This window comes from Aphis gossypii, chromosome 3 (assembly GCF_020184175.1).
Source record: "Aphis gossypii isolate Hap1 chromosome 3, ASM2018417v2, whole genome shotgun sequence".
Classification (NCBI taxonomy): Eukaryota; Metazoa; Arthropoda; class Insecta; order Hemiptera; family Aphididae; genus Aphis; species Aphis gossypii.
Genome location: NC_065532.1, coordinates 7976735 through 7999054, shown reverse-complemented (window position 1 = coordinate 7999054; position 22320 = coordinate 7976735). Strand labels below are relative to the sequence as shown.

General features: G+C 26.8%; 1 protein-coding gene across 4 annotated transcripts in view; it reads left to right on the top strand.

The window, feature by feature from the left end:
• The window catches only part of LOC114133119 (neuropeptide Y receptor type 2-like), a 172989-nt gene that overhangs the window by 43257 nt on the left and 107412 nt on the right, over positions 1–22320 (top strand). For 3 of the 4 annotated variants that reach the window (XM_027998745.2, XM_027998743.2, XM_027998746.2), the window contains one exon: positions 11365–12020. In XM_027998745.2, the coding sequence (XP_027854546.1) occupies positions 11666–12020 (355 nt within the window). In that variant the 5' untranslated portion in view covers positions 11365–11665. Of the gene's footprint in view, positions 1–6463; positions 6580–11364; positions 12021–22320 lie in introns of those variants that run through there. The other variant, XM_050202771.1, reaches the window with a different exon arrangement.

Here is a 22320-nt window from a genome sequence, read left to right as displayed (position 1 = left end):
TTGGCAAGACTGCGCAGTCAAACGCCATAACCGATGACACCGGAATTTCGTTTCCAGAATAAAATTGAAACCCCAAGTCGGATCGTTAAACGTATTATTATTTATGATACGTTTTATGCCTATATGATGTATAGGAATCAGTGTTGTCGAGTAAAAATCTAAATAAAGATACACATTTCGCTTCATCGACGGGTACCAAATGGTCCAAACCCGAATTCTCGACAACTTAACTGCGTGACGGTTCGTTTACAGTCGACTGCGAATTACGTATGTAGCCATCATGACTTCCACGTGTGATAATGTTCATTTTGTCCGTAATAACATGGGATTGAACACTGTTATTATTAAACGGCTCATGTCCAGTTCACCATAATATAATTTATTATTAAGAATAAATCGTCTGCTGCTTGTTTTTTGTCGCGCAGATTTAATTTAATATTATTTTACTTGTACAGCTAGCATGACTGTAATATATAGTGTTCTAAATTATGTAAATGTGGATCTTTTACATGAGCGATTTTAACTATTCTATTTTATTATTGCAGTTATTTTTATTGCATTAACTGCATTATATAATATATGTGATGTGAAATCGTAAATTTTTATTTTAAAGAATTATTATTAGTATTTATTGTCAAATATCAAGTTATCTATAACAATATATAATATTACGTCTTCAAGGTCTTTCAAATAGTTATGCACCCGTAATAATAATATTAGTCGATGTGGTATATTATATTTTGATGCATTATCGGTAGCTAATATAATTTTAAGCAATAAAAAACCTCAGCGTACTCGTACGTCTGCAGGTTAAATGTTTAAAAATCCATCGGTTTCCGCGGTCTTCTTTATAATATTATGACATACGGCGTGGTCACAATAAAATAATATTTTAATGTCTAGTTTACCATTTGTAATCAGACACTGGATAAGTGGTTTGCGACGGAAATTTACATAAAGGACCTTCTTATATATTGTATAAATGTATATAATAATAGTATGCGGTGGTAGCTGTATTCGAGTTAATTAAAAACGACCGAGGGTTAGGTATTTTAATATAATAATATCATCGGGACGTATATAAAATGATACGGTACTGCTGCAGTATTTTAATTAGGTGTACTTATCCGGCGGTCGTGTGGTGATGGAGAGATCCCTTTGAAGAGAGACTCACGTAGGTATATACTATTACCGTCATACCATATAATATGTATAATATAATAGAGCAAAGACACACACACACACACATACACATTACACATACTTGCACGCACACAGCGATATACGCCCAATACGCATACACGTGGACAAACTCGTGCACGCCAAACAGGCACCATAACTGGGTTCATTTCATTGCCAAAAACTAACAGTACCGGAATTGAAAATCGTCTCAAAGTCTCACAACGATCGCTACAGCCGGTAGTTCCGTGACTGCATAGCACCGCGTCATCACAGACTTTTGCACAGGATTTAATGTATTGTGTTGTATTTATTTATATATATTTACAATAAATAAACTTTAGCCAAACTACTACGTGTTAGTGCCAAAAATACGATTTTAATAGCTTTTGTATGCGTTTTAATTATTTTCATATATTATCGCTGCTCATACATTTTACCGTGACACTATTAGATAATGGATTTTGTCCTTAAATCGTAATCATGCGATTCTCGATGTTTTCACGTACATAGTGCAAGTGACTGGGCGTGGAAACTGCTAATCCTAAGAAAGACTGTTTGTCTGTAAATTTGTATGTGTACAATTGATAAGTAGGTATATTGATTTTATATAGATAGATACATATATTATATATTTTGTACAACATGGTTGATTAATTAAAAAAAAATAATAAGTTCATAATAATCATATACAAATATTAATAACAAACTACTTTTTAATAAAATTTACTAAAAGCACAAATTCACGTTAAAATGGTTTAAATAACATTTTTAGAGTTAATTAAAAATATCTAATTCATGCAAGTATGAATAATTTCAAAGCAAATTACTGATTTCTTTTAAGCAAAAAACGTATAATGCTATCGAAATTATCTTTTTAGTTAATTGTGTATACATTTTATTTTCTAAAGCTAATACATAAAATATTAATACATACAACTAGTATTTCTTTTAAAAGGGTATAATCTCATTGTATTTATAAGAGCTCAAGTCTACGTTATTAAAAAAATATAAATTAATTAGAGAATATAATTTGACGGCCAAATCGATATTGACTTTGATAGACATTTATATAATTTTTTTTAAATGAAACTGTTTTTTAGAAAGTCCAAATTTATGGATTCTACCAAGAACTCTTTTACATTATCTGATTAAATTATATATAGATTCAATCTTTTATCGCGAACTAGGAAATATTATGGAAATAATATGGCACTTTAAAATAATTTTTCCTTTGTTTCCAAAGCTTCAACTCTGTTTTATATTTTTCTTTGGTGATTATCAGTATGTTTTGTTCTCGAAATTAAAAAAAATATAATATTATGCCTTTTATTTTTTATTATAAATCTGAGCTAATTCATAAATCATGATAATAAAAATTAATTTTACTTAGCATTACAATATTGTAAGTCTCTGGTATGTTTTGATTCAATGATTGGTCTGCAGAAATTTATTGTCCACTCTTCTTTTTAACTTGGATTTTTTTTTTTAAATTTATTCTCACAAATTACATCTTTGGTCTATCGTTGTGTGACAAGTATTTTCCAATCTTGGTCTTATTTTATGCTTTTGAAATAAATGCAAGCCACTTATATTATCATACAAGTAGCTGACGTGCTCATAATTGTATATTAATAGTATTAAACACATTTCGAATCTAGTACCTATACGAAAAATTGTATTGATTAAAATATTATTATTTTATTGCAAATTCATTATAACATTATATAAAAATACTATTGGCCATCGAAGATAGAAAATACAGAATTATTTCGATGTTGATTAGCTATAAAATTCTTTATTACGCATGAAATTTTAGTTATTTCCGTTCAGTGGATTATATATATATATATATATATATATATTATATACATATAGTCATATCATATTATCGTGCGATGTCAGAATATCAATATATATATATATATATATATATATTTAGTTTACTCACGACTGGAGCTATGGGAATAGGGGAGTTGTGTAGAGGTACAAACACTATAAACACAGAGTACATTATCAGTAATACCGGCACTTTTGAAGTTTTGATGTCCCGATCATTTGTGGGTAAAAATTTGTTTGATCTTGATATGCAATCTACAATATACATATATATTGTGACGTTCTCTTTGGTCATTAAGAAGCTATGTAATATATTTCTGTGTGGACAATTTCGAGTCTTATGATAATTATATCTAAATTTAATATTCTGAAAAACTCGTTAAGTATGTACTAGCGAGAAATGATAGATATTTTGTTCGATTTCATGTAGCTTAGTAGAATAAGACAACCATTATATAAGTCATACTAATAATCATCTAAATCATATTAGGTTATAGAGTATATCTCTGTGTTTCGAAAATTGAGAACGGATAATTTTATAGTGATTTTTTTATGTCTTTAAATGAAGTTGAGGTATATTTCTGATTGTCCGTTATATTTTAAGAAACTTCGATTTTAGTATTTTTACTGGAATTTGCTTTACATTATTCGTTTTGAGTGTGATTTTGTGTTCGGAATGTTCTCCATATTTTTATTACATTTCTTTTTATTATATATACCTACCTAATTATTATTGTTTAAATTGTTATTTTTATTTTTGGGATGTTAAATGTTATATTATCGGAATATTACGAGTATTTAAATACATACATTTTGTTCTTTATTATATATAACTCAATTTTTGGACCAGTTTTAGATATTATAATATCGTGATTATAATGTTTATAATTAATTATTTTGTTGCAAAAATGTATTAATTTATTTAGAGTTGTTGTTTAGGTCACCCATTTTTTAAATATGAAATTTTAGTAAATAAAATAGAAGTAAAACATATGATTAATAAAATAACACACATCCAAATTATCAGATCACACATAGTATATTAATATGAAATTGGAAGTACGAACAGTATTACACTAATAATAATACTATATAAACCTGAGACTCTGTCAATACATTACACAACTGACAGTATACACTATACATTGTTATTACATAACACCGTCAGCTTTAATGCCACAAATTAATAATCTGCTAGTAAAATTGGTTATTGGACTAACCGCAGATTTTGTCTTGATCCTTGATTTTATTATTATATTAATATATCGCATTCTTTGCACTTGGTAGTTGTGTTTAAAGTATTTAGATTTTACCTTTAAAACCCTAGAATGTGTTTGAAAACAAAAATATCTTTTAAATCACATGTTTTTATCTTGACGTTTAATTATACTTTAAGGATATATTATATATTGATTAGTAAATTATGTGTACACATACAGTGCACATATAATTATAATTTATAATTTAATCTGTATTATTATACAATTGTCTAGCAAATAATAGGTATACCCTGTACACTTGAAACTACGGTTCGCTTGCGCTGTGTATCGTTGCGTGCTAAATTACCGAGTTAAAAAACGCGGTTGTTGACGATCGAAAAGGTTGATGTTTTTTTTTTTTTTAATTGAATTTCCCAGTGGATTTGGAAAATCTGACGAAGCTGTTTCATCTGACTGCAACTTGCTGGTGAAAATGTAGTGGCATTTTTTATTATACTCTATATATAAGTGTAGCAACTACACAATAAATAAATTGAAGAACTCTTTAAAAAAAAAACAACAAAAAACATAGACCAAAGTACGTTAAAAACGATTTAAGACGACCATATAGAAAAAGCCTCGAATAGCTTCAAACAGGTTAGATTGACGCAAACGTTTCCTCGATCAAGTCCATTTTATTATTTTGAGTTTAACACCCACCTGATAAAATAATACATTTTCAATCTAAAACTTTGAGTGATGTGTTGTAGTTATAAAACAATTATTGTATACATATAATATACATCGGTACTTAAGCATTTTTACAACGCAAGTATGCAACACAATTAGGACTTTTTATCTGTTTGGTATTCAAAATAGATACGACATTTGGACACTCGATGTCTTCCCTAGTACAATTCCACGCTTGAACATTAAAATTTCAAAAAGGTATCTAAATACTTTCTTTAAGAAGCGTATGTATAGTTCAAAATGTATTGTGTGTATAATATTATACTTTAATAAACAATAATAACATTTATAATAATTAAAATACATTAAAAATGCCTTAAACAAGTACAAGGTTAAAATGTTATTTCCCTGATATTGAATTTCCATTATTTTTAAATATTGAATTAATATAATGTATATTCTTTTTTAGAAGCATTATATTTATCAATTATACAATTAATATTTTAATTATAAACTTTTTTCTAATGTGATTGAATTACTTTTTTTTATACCATTTACTTTTAATGCAATTTCTACCTGAATGTTAATTAAAACGGCAACTATTCAGAGTATTATTGGGCGTGGTTGATCGAATTGTGCATTATAATATGCATGAAATGCTTCAGATCCGTTGGTTGTTTAGTGTAATTTTTTGGAGTTTTATTGTAAATTTAAATTCTTCATTAGTCTAGTTTTTAAAATACAATCAGTAAAATGTTAAGTGTTATCAGCTATATATGATCTATGTATTAGCTATACGCTTGCTTAGATTATATATATAATATATATCATACTATGATCTGAGTATACATATATATAAATGAGATTAACAATCTAATTAAGAAACGTACTGAGATGACAAGAAATCTGAATAAAAAATAAATTGTAACTTAAGCCCTATTTCTGTATTATTTAATTTAATTAAGTAAATGATTATTTAACTGTAGATTATGATATGTTAATTATGACTCAAATAGTCAAATGAAATTAATACGGAATTATCTATGCAGTTGGAATCGATTTTTCTAAAGCAATAATGTTTCTAAAATAAAGTTATTATTATCATTGTTATTAATAGAATAAGCATTTTTAAAAAAATCTAAAAATGTATCTTACATAAAAATGTTACATAATATGACTTAAATATATAAGCACCTACGTAAATTGTAGCATATTATATTATGTACCTTGTAGATGTATTTTATTACCTACATGAGTCGAAATAGTAATGATTGGTTCTCTCTTTCCCACAACAATTTGACTGATAACGTTGTCCCATTTCATCATAAATTGCATATTGTTCACCATTCAGCAGTGCAGCCATCTGCGATTATAATTATTTACAAAAGTTCATTATAATCGTAATTTGTATAATTCGTTGTTTCTAACCTCCTTGACATTGATTGAAGAGTAAGTTATGGTAGCATTGTTTTTTTTTCTACGACTGTAGATTTTAAGAATTTAGAGTAGAGAAGTACGTTAGTAATATTTAGTATAGAAATTATTAGAAATCTATATTGCTCCTAAGTCGTGAAAAACTTTTAATAATGTGATGTTGTGTTTTAAATTGTAAAAAATTGAATTGTAAAAATACAAATATAGAATTGTTTTCTTTGCCAACAAATGAAAATAGGTATGTAATTGCGGATTATTAATTATTAATTATAGTTATCATTAGTTTATAATAGTTTGTATTAGGTAGGTTGATACTTGAAAACATTACTTATTAATTTGAATGTATGGCTTTCAAATTGTTATCGTCTTGACTCTTATTTATTATAAAATAATAGAGGTACGAATATCGAAATTTTTTTTGAATCGACCTAAGGTTTATTACCTACGCTAAAAGTCAGCTTGTGCAACTTATATGTATATTTATGATAATTTATATTACATTTATAAATATAGTCTGTTGACGATCTGACTACAATACTAGTCAGTCGTATATTATATATATACACATGGTTTTACATTCATTTAATGGTTGGAAAGTATTTCTAGCTCACCAAGAATCTAGAAATTAGAAATTCTTTGGGAAAACCAGCCGACAAGATGACTTATTCGCTACTACATACGTGTATGTCTATAAATATATAATATATAAAGGTACTAGAGTAGTACGATAATATTTCGTACGTCTCTTATATTAGAAACTCTTGAATTAAGGTCGTCTGAATCTTTAAGAGAACCATATTGATGGAGGTTTATCGTGGTTGAACATAACAAATGTTTTCCACGCACGTATATTTATTTATCGGGCATTTTTTCTGTTCAAATATTTTACGTTGCCTATTTATATAAATACACTGTGAAACGCACGCGTGTTTGTGACAGAAAGAACCGTTTAGGTAATGTATTATAATAACTATTATATGTACTATACTTATACTCGCACTGCCAACAAATACAAGTATATATAATATAATACTACCTAGTGGCAATTAGAAATAAAATTGCTTATATTCTAATCAAAACAAATTTCTAATAAATTTGATTCAAATTTTTATCTATAGTTCAATTTAATTGTATTACATTTATAATTTTTTGATATATTAATATAACATTTACTTGATGAAATACAGTTATGTTAAAGAAATAAAAAGTAAAACTATTAATATTAAATAAATAAATACAATCTGAAATTCTATAATAGTTGTTCTTATAAGCATGTAAAGTTCGAAATTTATATTTCATCAAAATCACGTAAATTTGTAAATTATATTCTAGTATAAAATGTGGTACGAGTATTAGTACTCATAGCTAAAGCTTGAAATTGTAATCAAAGTTACATGTAAATAGTTTTTACTGAAACCAAAAATCTAAATATTGTATTGGCACAATTTTTTTAAGACATTTGAAGTATAAACAGTAATTGTATATTAATTTTTTAGGATTTAAAAAAAAAACACAAAATAGTATAAAAAAAAGTTTAACACCAAATCTCAAATTGTTTCGTTTTTGTTTTGATAGCAATCCATAAAAATTCATACTATGTTTATAGTTAGAACTATTCGTTAAATGCGTCTAGTTTTGTTTCAATAATCTTTTAACTTTCTAACACTGTAATATGCACTCACGATTAATTCCAGTCTACTATGATAAAAAATTCATCGACAATCTCTAATCATTTATATAGGTAGGTACTGTAAATTATTAAATATTATAAAAGCTTCAAATATAATTCTAGTTTTTTCTAAGCCTTTTCTTAGTCTACCATATAATAATAATAAATAATTTTTTAAACATCAATGACAAGGTCTTCTTCAATCAACTTGGTCTATTTTTTCTTAAATTATTTTCATTCCTTGAAAGTTTTACTACCTTAATTATTCTTATTTTAATAATTATTATTAGGGCTCGGATTTTAAAGCATACACCTACTTCTTTTTTATATATAAGATAGAAATATAATTTTTATACATAAATTCGTTACACATCATTTTGATTCCAAATAAACCAGTTTATTTTTGCTTTTTTTATATATGAATGTTTTTTATTACTTTTTTTAGTTATTTCAATTGTAGAATTTTTATATGTTTATTATGCTATAATAGTAATGATAAAAAATTGAATTAATAAGAAATGTAAAAACCTAGAATGCGTTGTAAGTATTGGATTATTATTGTTTTCGTTATCAGCTTGTTTATTAAATCTATTAAACGTATATAGATTATCGATCTACATATTATAACAAGTAGTACCATTACGGTCAGTATGCCTACAACATCGATATCGATCATTTCAAAATTTAAGATTTAGTGTTGTAATTTGAAATATCTTATACTATGAAGTATGCACCGATCAATTCAGTGGGTGTAGAGAGTCGTTTTCTATGATAAAAATATTCTTTCGGACAATATAGAATTAGTTTCACTACTGCAAATCTAGACTCTAGAGGAATAATATTATTTTCGAATTATTTTTATTTTTTAAATTATTCATTTTTATAACTAGTTTGTGTTAGAATTGTGTGACCAAAAATATTTTTGGTCATTTTTTTTTTTTTACTTTTTAAAAAACAACAGTGTACATTTTTAGTAGCTTATTATGATTTAAAATCCGAAACTTAATTATCATCAATAGACATAATATATACTCGTACAAAACTGATAAACTTTAAATTAAAATAATTTACTTTATGTTTTTATCCAATATTTATTCTATGCTTTGGAATGCCTTATATAATAATTTATGATACACATAAACGAACTAAAAGCTCTTATTAGGTATGAAAAAATTGAAATGATTTTAAACGCAACCACGCATCATATTTTACTTTTCTATAAGCTAGTTATTCAACTTACCTACTATTATTATCATCCAGTTGTGCTCCAACATTATACAATAATATATTGTTTCGCCAAAGTTAATCAAATATTTAATTTATTGTTTATAAGTATTTGTTTAGATAGAAGTTTGGTAGATTAGTATACTATTACATATAGTAACCATTAATCACAGTAGGTATACAATTTAATTGGATAAATTATAAATGTTATTTTTTTGGTTAAGTATATAGCCATATAGGTAATGTTATTTGTCATCGCGTCATTTGCGTTGTTCTATATATTAGTATAGTACATGTAAGTTTACAACAAAGGGAAGTTGATTTTACGTATTTATCATTTCTTGTGATGCATGTTGTATGGGGTTATTACTTATTATATAGTGTTACAAGTGCTTAAAAATAAATACTACCGATTTTTTTTCTTTGTAGGTAGGTGTTGTATACCACGTATACTATTAGACATTAGTTGTGTCACGTGATGATTCTGTGGTATGCTGTATAGATATAAATGTATTGTTTTGGCATGTATACAATATGATATAATATAACAAGGAGTGGGTTCGATATTTTCTTCTTATTCTTTTCTTTAAAACTTTGTTAAAAGCCGTTATAGAAAATAATATATTTGATAATGTTGATAAAGTTCGTCCACGGAATGGAACGGATCTGGCTTCATAGAAAAAATAACAAATAGGTCGTAGGCGACCCGTCCAAAAATATGTAAGATACCCATATGACGGTAAATTGTTTATATATAACCACCTATAGGTTAGATACTTTCAATGAACCACAAAACAATTACACAACATGTAAACGTGCTAATAGAAAACAAATTGTTATGCACTTCAATATTTACAGATAACAATATTGAAATCTTTTAATGTATAAAAAATTGTATATTTTATTTTTACATTTATTAAATTTTAAGATTCAAAACAGACAGTGGATTGATCAGGGGTATTTTTTTAATAATACATTTTATTTTTTATTCTAATAGATTTTTAAGGTGTATACAACAACATATGAATATAATAAATCCAAAAAAATAATATTTATGCCGTTAAACTAAATAAAACTGATGTGCAGTTTACACTATACAGATTACAAATAAAAACTTTGGATAAATCGACTAGAGCAGTAGAGTAAATTTAAGCCGTTACAACTGTACTTATTATGATAACGAAATGTGAAAAAAAAACGATGAAATAAAAACCGTAAATAAATTAATATTGTTACGAACTATTACTGTCCGACTATGATAACATTTTAATTATTATATACACATGTATATTTACTATTTATGTAGGAAAAAAATACTAGGTATAAATTATAAATTATAAATTGCAGTCTCTAAAGACTATTTTCGAGTGTCGTAAACTGTTGAATCCAATGAAACAAAATTAACACATTATTTGAAACAATTTTAATTCCCTAGTAGTTCTACCAATCATAGATGTTTTCGGAAGAAATGCATAATTGTAGATTTTGTTACTCATATTCTCTACACAATCCTTAATAAAACATTATTATGTAAATACCTATATAATCTATTGTATCTCAGTCGACAAATATTCGTTAGTATAGACTTTTGATGTTTAAACCACCTATGCAGGATTCATCTGCTATTGTAGAATTATATTATGAAACGTCATCCAAGATAATATTAGGTATGTTGAGTTATAAGTCCAGCCCTAAACAAGCAAACGTCGGTCATGCGATGACAGAAATTTTTAAACTGAATGAATAATATTATGTGTAAATAGTAGAAAAATATAAATATTATTTATAATTGAATAATTTCACAAAATTTGACCTGTGTAAATTATGCAAATTAATCATAATTTTAGCGCATTTGTAAATAGTATTGTTTTACTGTTCTAAAAAAAAAAACACAATTTTGGGACGTAGTTAACTATAAAATACTCGTTGTTATATCGTCTGTCAAGCGGTAAAGTAGCTTTTGTGCTCACTTGAAATAAATGTTTCTCGTTTCATTTTAAAAGATTATGTTGTCCACCAAATTCCCCAAACATTCAATGTGTGTGTGTGTGTGTGTGTGTGTGTGTATATATATATACGTATGTATGCGTAGAGTAAAAGATAGATAATGTCGTAATTATATTGTTACAGGATGACGGATCGACCGGCCGGAGGCGTATAAGAAACGCGTCGCCGAGAGACAGATTCGTCGTCGGAATGATTGGCGAAACGGTCGTGGCGGTGAACGGGTGCGTAGAAAAAACGACTGGAAATCGGCGGCGGCAGTAGAAGAAAAAACCGCGGTGCCAGGTTCGGAGACGACGGTCGCCTAGTATAGAATTGCGGAAAGGAAGAGAGAGAGAAGAAATTTTCGTCGTCTACCGTCGCGTTAGGATCTGTACGAAGAAAACCAAAGAGGCAGAAAAAAACGGTCGGCGGCTGACCGGCCGAAATGGCCAACGGCAGCGGCGGTGGCGGGTTCGAGGCACTTCAAAACGTCGCCCCCAACGTGTTTCCGCCCATATACATATCGCCCGGACACGGGTCGAACGGCACGAACGCCGTTAACTATAGTGAAGCCATCGAACGAGAATACGTCGAGGACTACGTGTTTCAGTCCGCTTTCTCGTTCGTCTATCTGCTCATATTCACGTTGGGCGTGTTCGGAAACGTGCTCGTCGTGTACGTCGTGTGGGCCAACAAGCACATGCGCACAGTCACCAACATATTCATCGTCAACCTGGCCGTATCCGACATCATGCTCTGCGGGCTGGCCGTGCCATTTACACCACTCTACACCTTCACCGGTGAGTAATTATTATTATAATAGTAATTGTTATGTGGCAAATCAATTTAAAAATTCCTAGACGCATTCGTATGCTATCGGGATGGTTTTGAACTTAGAGGAGCACAAAACACTCCAAAAAAATAAGTGATTTTTTGTTTGAAAGATAGTTCGATTCTAAGACAAATTAAATACAGGTTTAACGTTTCTCCTCACGTTTTTCGATGAATTATAAGGAGTTGAAAAAAGATAAGTGTTGTCATTGAGCCCGGCTCTTCGTAATCGCCTATCTATGTACGCGTAACAGTTCCTCGCTTCGCATATAACGATTTACTATCCAAATTTTTTTTGAAATTGAGTTTACGTATAAATGTGTAATTTTATATATTTAAGACGAAAAACGTATCAGAATTTCAATATAACATTTAGTTTTTAAATTATTAAAAATCTTAAAAGAGATATGTTTATTGAACATGGCGATTTATGGCGATCCATGATGCGCCGTAAAGTATCTCTTTTAAGATAAATCGTTAAGTGAAGCGAGAAATTATTAGACGTATACGATAAGCAATAACGATTAACCGGGCACAATGACTACGTCACCCAGGTATTCTAAATTTCTTAATATCTCTTGAAGTAATATTTTTTTTTACACATTGCATTTTCAATATTTAATAATATCATAGAGCCATACCTAAAAGAATAAAATTTAACATTAAAAAAAATTGAATTAACCTAACTTTGTGTTGTGTACTCTTTTAATAGTATCTCTATATTTTTCAAGACTTGACAATTTGTTAGAACGTCACGCTGTACCCCGTTTTGTAGTACCTAGGTATTATCCCCAGCGTATACTTGGCTCCGTTTTCTGGATAAACGCAACGTATTTTTTGCGTTGCTGGCTAATCCAGCAATCGGCTAATGTTAATTTTGGCGGATGGCATAAGACCGGTAAAAACTGACTGTGAAATTTGGCTACAGATATTTTTTTTAATATGCGATTATTTTTAATTGATACCACTATGTAGTTTAAAATACGTCAATTGATCATTATTGATTCGACATGTCTAATTTTACGGATCGTAGGACAATAAATATATGAAGTTTAAATTTCGACAAAATGTATTAAAACTTTTAGTTCCTACAGGAACCTATTTATAATAATAATAATAATAATAATTATATTTTTTAAATCGTTTGAGATTATATTATGGTGCAATCATATACTCCATTATCATTATACCGTATGAAATATTATAATATTTTTTGTCACATTTAAAACAACTTATACGTACCTATACGTATTTTCCAAAATTATCTCTTGACAACATAATAATAAGCTTGCATGGTTTATTGTTAAATATGAGGGTTAAATGGAGCTTAAGAAGTACTGTAACAGTTATTATAACGAGTCAAATCGTTATAAAAATTTAATTTTTGTTTTGATAATATACATATTAATGCAAGGTTGATATTTAAAAATAAACTATTCCGTTTGAATATTCATTTAGTAAATTTGTTAGAATTCATTATATTGTTACTTTTTATGTTGTGACTCATCAACTATTTAGTTCATTAAATTGATATATATAGAAAAATTCATCGAAATATAATATGATAAGTAGTTAATTATCATATTACAAAACTTGTTTATTAATTTGATATGTAAAATTGAAATGTAACAAAATGCTGTTTTAATTCGTAAATAATAAAATAGTGAATAAATATAAAATAATAAATTTGTATTTCTTCAAAATCTATTTTATTTTTGTCATAACATACAATGAGTTTATTTTAAGTTTAGATGATTAATATAATAAAGCAGTATGTATGATGTTGGTTATTAGTATTGAGTATTTATATATAAGTACAAAAATAATTTTAAAATAATTTTTTGGCATCTTTTCTTGTTTTAATAATATTCATAGGTATATGTATTACCTAAAGTTTTTACACCAATATCTAATTAATAAGTTTCATTAATTTTTTAACATATTTTAGTTGTAATTCAAATAGTTGGGTAGTGGAAAGAATTTTTTATGATTAATAATAGAACAGGTAGGTATGAAACAATGCATTCCATTTTATTATTAGAATTAATTTATGTAATACGCTTATAATAGAATACATGTAAAATACGACATTTTACGCTGAATAAACAAAATATAATATTATTATTGGCAACATATTTCCTAGGATTAAACGAGATCCATTTATTTAAAAATGTTTTGTAATATAAAAATTAAATAACAAATAAAATGTAAAATTTTTAGTAATAATTAAATTTACAAGCATATTTAACATAGCAATGTTAGAAAAATAATAATGTAACATTATTCATAAACAAAATAATATTATAATTTATTTAAAAACATGTAAGGATTATCACTACTAAAATTTCCCATTAGTCTGATTATTTTACTAAATTCAGCATAGTTGATATAATATTCTCGAGAGTAAAGAGAAACAGTAATATTTCAGTTGAATGTGATGGAACACAAATATTATTTAATATCGAAATATGAAAGTAATAATTGAGGAAATCAATATTACTGTTAATAAAGTTCTGTAGAAATCGAAAGTTAATCTGAACCCTGCGACCAGAGAGTCCTTTTTAGATCTAAATGATTAGACACAGAAATATAACCGTGATCTTATTATTATTGTATATTGAGGATAAATTTAGTAAATCGGAAAAACTTAGGTATCATTATTTTTATTTGACCAATATTATCAACTGTGCATGGCCATTGTTCAGTAATATATAAAATATACAATGCTTGTCAATACAAATAGAATTTACCTTAGATTGGATACAATATAAAATGAAAACATTATGAAAATAAAATAAATTTTAGTTTGTTTATAAATGTTTTTATGTACAGACCCAATATAAACATGGAGTAGCTAAATATATATTACTAATTTTGAGGGTAAAGTAAGAAAATATCTTACTTCATTGGGCACCATGCCTAATTGTATAGCGGGTCAGGGTATAGAAAAAAGTCTATATTGTCTGGAAATATTTCACAATGATAAAAATATATTAGTGTTCAAAATACCATACATTTTAAGATAAATAAAAACTGTTTAAATCTAGTAATATTTGGTTTCAATAAATTAAATAAATTTAAAAAAAAGGGTGGTCAATGATTAACGATCTGCTGTGTAGTAGTAATTTTTGAATCACTATAAGATAAACTTATGAAGAACTTTGTATTAAATTTTCAAGTATTTTTAAAAAAGTCAAAAATTTTTAGCAAAATTTATGTAAAAAAAAAAAACAAACAAAAACGAATATTTCAAATGCCTATATTATATAGCCTTAAAATAAGCAAAATATTTAAAAAATTAAATTATGTAAAGTACCAATTTAATAATTTTAAATTTAATTTTCAAGTATCTACGATACGTTTTAAATAATAATAAATATTGAAAATCGTTATCGTTACGCGATTTCGTAAAAATTCAAAATTCAGACGCACATAACATGCTTTCCTATAATGACGATTGACGATTCTAGTATTTTCTATAGCTTTTTAAAGACAAATTATGGAAAACTTAGTGTTAAATTTTTTTAACCTTAGGTATAAATAAAAAAATATTTTATGAATTATCAACTATAAAATGACTTGTAAATTTGTGCAATTTTGAGATATTTCATACAAATTTGAACTTTAAAAGCTTGTAAAAAAATGTGACTTACGGTTTTTATTTTATTTTTTTTAATTACAATATAATAACAGCATAAGAAATTTTTATTAAAATTTTAAGTTTTTTTGGGCACTCAAAATTTTTTTAATGACACTTAATAAAAAATAATACGAAAAACCAAATATTTCAGTTGTCTATAAATAGCTCAAAAGCCAAAATTTATAATATTTTGAAAATTGAACTGTATATAGATAATACTTGTATAAATATTTGACAAAAATTTCATGTATTTACAGTGATTACTTTTTGAGTTACAACTATATAAAAAATCGATTTTGTCAAAAACTGGTTTTGCGTAAAAATTCCCGTTTTCCGTCACTTTTTTTTTGTTTTTGCCGATTTTTTTGAAAACTCCTGGTAAATGTTCACTTTTAATATCTATAATAATACACCAAAGATATTCACTTTTCTATTTGAAACTATCCTTGAAGTTTGAAGTTGAAGTATTATTTTGACGAGTTATGCTGTACACAGATACAAAAAAAAAACACAGAACATTGTAAAATCAATACATTTATTACTTCGTCCAGAATCTAAAAATTATAATAATACCTAATAAGTTACATAATTTCTACATGGACTACTATTTTGATTATTTAAATGGGTAATGAACTTAAAAATAGTATATTGTGTTAAATATATTATGAAAAATAACTAATAGCCAATTTTATTTGTTCTTAAATAAATCACTATATAATGGAAATTTAATTTGCAAAGCTGTCAAGAACTTTTGTAACTACACTAATGCGTGTAACTTTTACATAAAGTCTTACGTGTACAGAAATTATATTATCCCTTATCCACTGTAATTGGTTAATTTCTACGGTATTTTTATCAATATAATAATGTCATTTTTCATTCTATAACTATTTTATAACTAAATTAAATAACATTGTCCACCGGAGTTTTGATAATAAATTTTGTCATTTAATTTACTTATACTGTTTTCCAGAATTGTAGAAAATGTTATGATTTTGAAATTATCATTTCACTTTGTCAAAATTGGTTGAACATTGTGATTAGTGTCCGAGCATTGTTTACAATTCCTACATAACCCATAACACATATATTTAAAAACATGTAATACTTTTTTCTGATTATAATTGGATAAAAATGTATTGCATGGGCATTAAAAAATACGCTTTTTTATGAATAGATTTAAATATTAATTATATAAAATGTTGGTAAAACAAATGTTTATACTTGTGTCACTGAACTATAATACGAGTAGTTAACCTGTATAGATAAAAAGGAAATACTAGCTATTTATTGCTATTTTGCGAAACGCGTTTCAATGTTCAAAAGGGTCCAGTTTAATTTACCGTTTCGAATTTTGCTGCGTCAATCCTATAATAATAGAGTAATTAATTTTCGTGGATATATTGTTGTGTGTATTTGGACAATCTACAAAGGTTAGATTATAGTTTGGTATATAAATTGTATATTATACTTGTATATGTGTGTGCCTGTAAAATGTACATATAGGCACACAAAGGGACAGACATTAGGAAGTGCTAGAATTAGGTATTATTAATTCACTGCTGTGAATTGTGGGTGTATTTATTCGTTAGGTCACATAATAGTTTCCATAAAATTAATTTCCACATAAATAGATAAAATAAAATACTTATTATTGAATGACAATAACAATGAACTCGAATGTTATAATAAATTAAACCAACAAATTAAAAAAATATATACTCTAATTTATTTTACTGATATTGATAATATCTACATAATTCATGTATAAGTAAATGTATATAGTAAATACATTTTTAAACTACAATAAGCTATAAAAATGTCAAAAATTTAAGAATATAATTTTGTTTATAAAAAAAATTATAAATTTAATCTATTTTTATAGGTTATGTCTTACTTATAGTATTTTCGGTCTAGAGCGGAGTAATACATTTATTGATATTACAATGATAACTATTATTTTTTTTTATCACTTGTTTATTTTTTATAGTCTATCATTATGTTTTGGAGCAATAAAAATGCATCAAGTTTAAAAAAAGTTTACAGTTGATGAAATGGGGTCCATATTTGCTCAATACCAATTTTTGACAAAGTCATTTGCTTGTAATTCAAAACTTAATAACCGTATACTTGAAATTTCAAATTTTCAGTAAATATTTTTATTAATTTAATTATTCTAACCTTCATTATAGTGACTTACTCACTGAAGAGATTAACTCTAAACTTAATATACAATTGAAAGATTTTCACCGTTTTTTATTTTATATTATTCCATCGTGTTGGCCCGTATCACAACACTGCCACGTATACAATCATTAATAATTAATCTGTATCTCACAAACAATTGCCTCATTATTTTTGATTAAAAAAGAAATTTATCAATTTTTTTTTTTGCCAACTTGATGGATATGCTGGTGTTGGATTATATTGGCAGGTGTTGCAGTGGGTCTGTACGTGTGGGAGACAGCAGTGACTCTTCTATATAATCTCGTACCTAATAGTCATCAATCGAGTGTCTTCTTGTTCTTCGTTCAGGCAGGAGAGTGTCATTCAAGTGAATGATGATAGTGAGTGCACTTCTGCGGTCCCCATTGAATGATTTTCAAATCCCGTACATCGACTACGGTGACGAAAGAATTTCATCTTTTTTTTTTATTGATATTTCAGTTAGTTGTATGCTTTCAAACTGCATTGGTTATTTCTTGTATAGTTACATTTTTATTAAAATATAAATGACAAAATGTCAACGTGGATTTTCAAAATATTTTCTTGTCAAACATTGCAAATCAAAGCCAAAAAAAAAGTTAATAGTTATATGTCTTTTGGAATTTTAACCAAATTAAATATATTGCCTTTATACGAGTATTATAATATACTATTTGTAATCCAACGTCCAACGATGATCATAAAAACTATAATTGACCCTATATTCTACATCTGTTTGGAGCGTTTCGATAAATTCATCTCTACCTTTATTGATCATAATTTATACCTATTCATCATTATTGAAAAAGTACTCATAGACAATTTTGATTTCCATTACATATTTAACTATTAGTTACTATATTGTACTTAAAAGCTAAGAGTGGTATTAATTTCTGTCCATAAAGAGTACATAACATATAGTTATACATTATAATTTAGGCAATTAAATCAAGAGTATTTGTCAGAAAATTTAAATTTTATAATTATGTCATTTTGACTTTTATCAAATAATATAATATATAATGACAATTATATTATTATATAACAGTGTACTTAAAAATATTATTTTATAAAGCAATTTAGGCTTAAAAAAAGTATAGAATGGAATTTGATGAAATATAGTTTAAAAAATTTCGTTTGTGGAAACATACTCATACTATTTTACGGTACGGTTAGAAACATTAATTTTAAATACAAATAAATATAGATGACCTATCTAAAATAATTTATTTTTTACTATTCATTTTTTTTATTTTTTTTTTTATCAAATAATAGTATATTGAATTCGATTTTAGTCTGTGTGTATATGGGTGTGTACATGATATTATATTTGTAGAAAGATTATAATTGATTGCTGTACCTAGAATATATAAAACACAAAAACTATACACGCCCGCACACACAATCAAACAGTTCACTATTTACAATGCATATAATAGCCGCAAACGTACTGTGTACTTTCATAATAATACATTAATATATTATATATATATATGTATACATATTACACGATTACGCGCACTTAAAGCTTGTTAGTTCTGTTCGGTCAGTCAAAAAATATTTACTTGGTGAATATTGTTTTAACCGATTGCAAATGGGAAGGAAAAAAGGATGTTCATAGCCCTGTTTGTTGACCACTGTATTTTTTTTCCAGTCATACAAGTTACCACATGACCCTATGTATAAGCCATACCTATGTCTATATTATATATTCATGTACACAATAGGGTCAATTCAAATAAAGCATTACAACTTAATTATCGATCGTATCCTTAGTCTCCTTTACAAAGTTAAATATTCACAGGCAATCGTTTTTAATAAATGTCCCGCATTTTAGGAAAGGACAAGACATAGAAATAATAAAATCATTCATATATATAATAATATAATAACCATTATCAAATAAAATGCGCAGTTATAAATACGATTTTACAACACGAATAGTGCCTTTTTGATTGTGAAACTAACTACGAGAAATGTATTATAGCTTAATGTATTTATGTATTTATACTTAAATAATATTATGGTCTAGCTGCTATAGCGTTATTATTTTTGTTTTTTGTTATCAAATTAAACAAGACAATTTCAACTAAGCGTCCTATAAATATAATTATTATAAATATAGTATAATAGTTATAAAACTAATTACAACGGTTTTTAAGAACCTCGCAAGAAATATAAAAAAAAGACTACTGATAAATACACGCATGGAAACGATATTGTAGGAATATAAATTTTAGTCATTTCTCATCCACATCACTTTTTTTTTTTGTATAATTAGATTTTAAAATTAAAATGTGTTTTCAATATTGCTATTTGAACACTATATTCACTATAATATAGGTAGGTATTATATGCACAACCGTCCGAAAACATGTTATTTTTTATGTTTAGAATCGAATTCAAAATAAAAAAAAATTATGTATATCGATCAGTACTTTATGTATATATTGGGATTTAAATATTGCACCACGATTGACCGTATGTTGGATTCTGCTCACTGCCGTTGAACGTGATATGTCCTTAATACACCATATGCTCCCTCACAACCTCTTCGTATACGTAGATTATAATATAATATTTTTTTTATTTATGGTTTTCGAACGTGTTTCAATTAAAAAAAATATATAAAATATGTTAAGTGTTACCACAATAGATCGAATGGCATCGGTTCAGTTTAAATTCTTCCAAAATACGATTGTTGTTTCTGAAATCAAGAAAGACAACTACGCGTACAAATATCGGCGTCGTGGCCATAGTATATTATAGTACTATACACTCGCAAATACGCGTATGCGAATTTTCCATAATAATGTATAATACAATCATGGGTACCTATTATATACGATGGTATTATATCTGAATTACTTCATATATATTATTATAATATTATACCAGAAGAGTGTACATACTTGAATCGCAGTCGAGCGATAAACTTTTGGCTGTGTGATCGGTGGAATTGCGTTCACGTGCATATAATCGCCCCTTATCCTCTGATCCACAATATTAAAAAACTTTTTTGTGTGGAAATTTATAATGAGGTATCAGCATTTAACAATTTTTATTTATTTTTATAATATGTTGTGCAGAACGACTTGTCTAATATCGATGCTGTAACAAAACTGCAGCCACTCGTCATACTGAATGTGCTCATCGAGTGCAGGTCGTCCATAAAATATAACTTTGTGAAATTCTACTTTTATGTATATATAGTGCATAATATACGCATATTATATAAAACACGATGATTTGCCAATTATTCTTATCCTTTTTTTTTTGCTCTTTAATGAAGCCTCTATTTAATTTATGATTTTTAAAATTTTGAAGTATACTCAATACTTAAGAACCATATTTTCAGGATTTGTATACCGTTTAAGAAGTGTCCTGTAGGCTGTAACAATACAACAAACTGTTTTTAAGTTGTTTAGTAGATTATTATTATATGAAGTGTTGTTCTCTTTTAAAAATAAAGAATTTTTTTTTGCCACGGACACTTCTCAAATGGTAACAAACCCAAGTATGTGTATTAAAATATTAACTAACACTACAATTAGACTACTGTCTGCTAAAATAGCATATTTTATTAACTACCAGATTAAAGTAAAAAAAAAAAATCAAAATTAATACTAATATCAAACAAAGCAGTTCAAAAAAAAATTTTTAAAAATAATTATAATAATAATTTTAAAATTATGTATGTAAACAATATTAACGCTTATCAATAACTACAATACTACATACAAGCATGTAATCAGTATTTTTATGAGTATTATTATTTAACTACTTTAAAATATATTTTTAGGCTTATTCAATTCAAATATTAGATATATTTAAACGTTTCTTCAGATAATTCATTATTGTTTTAATTTATATAATATGTAGTTAAAATGAACTTTATATAATAGTAGACCGTGAACATGCATGTTTGACATTTTGAAAAGTTATAAGAACAAATAAAAAATATAAAAAAAGTAGTGTGTATTTACTATTAAATTTGCACTAGCTATCTGAAAATTCTTAAACTTTTACAATTTGCTGTATTTTTGAAATTATGAATTGTTCTCATCCATAACAGAATTCAATCAATTTTAAAATTTTTTTTTACGCTTTTACATTTATGAACTGCCCAACCTAACCTTATAGGGCTGCTGACTTTCCAATTAGGGTAAACACCTGTATTCTCCTGTATTAAATATTCATCATACGCGGTAATTTTATGCAGGTCTTTCAATTTGTATGAAACAATAAAAACGAATAGCAGTTTACATGTGAAAAATCTCCCTGTATGTAAACACAACATTCGTCAAAGTGTATGTATATAGCATAATATTATTATAATCTAACGACGTTCAACGCGTATGTTTCGTTAAAATATAATAGTAAACGTGTGGTTTTGATATGGTTATCTACCTACGTAACATATA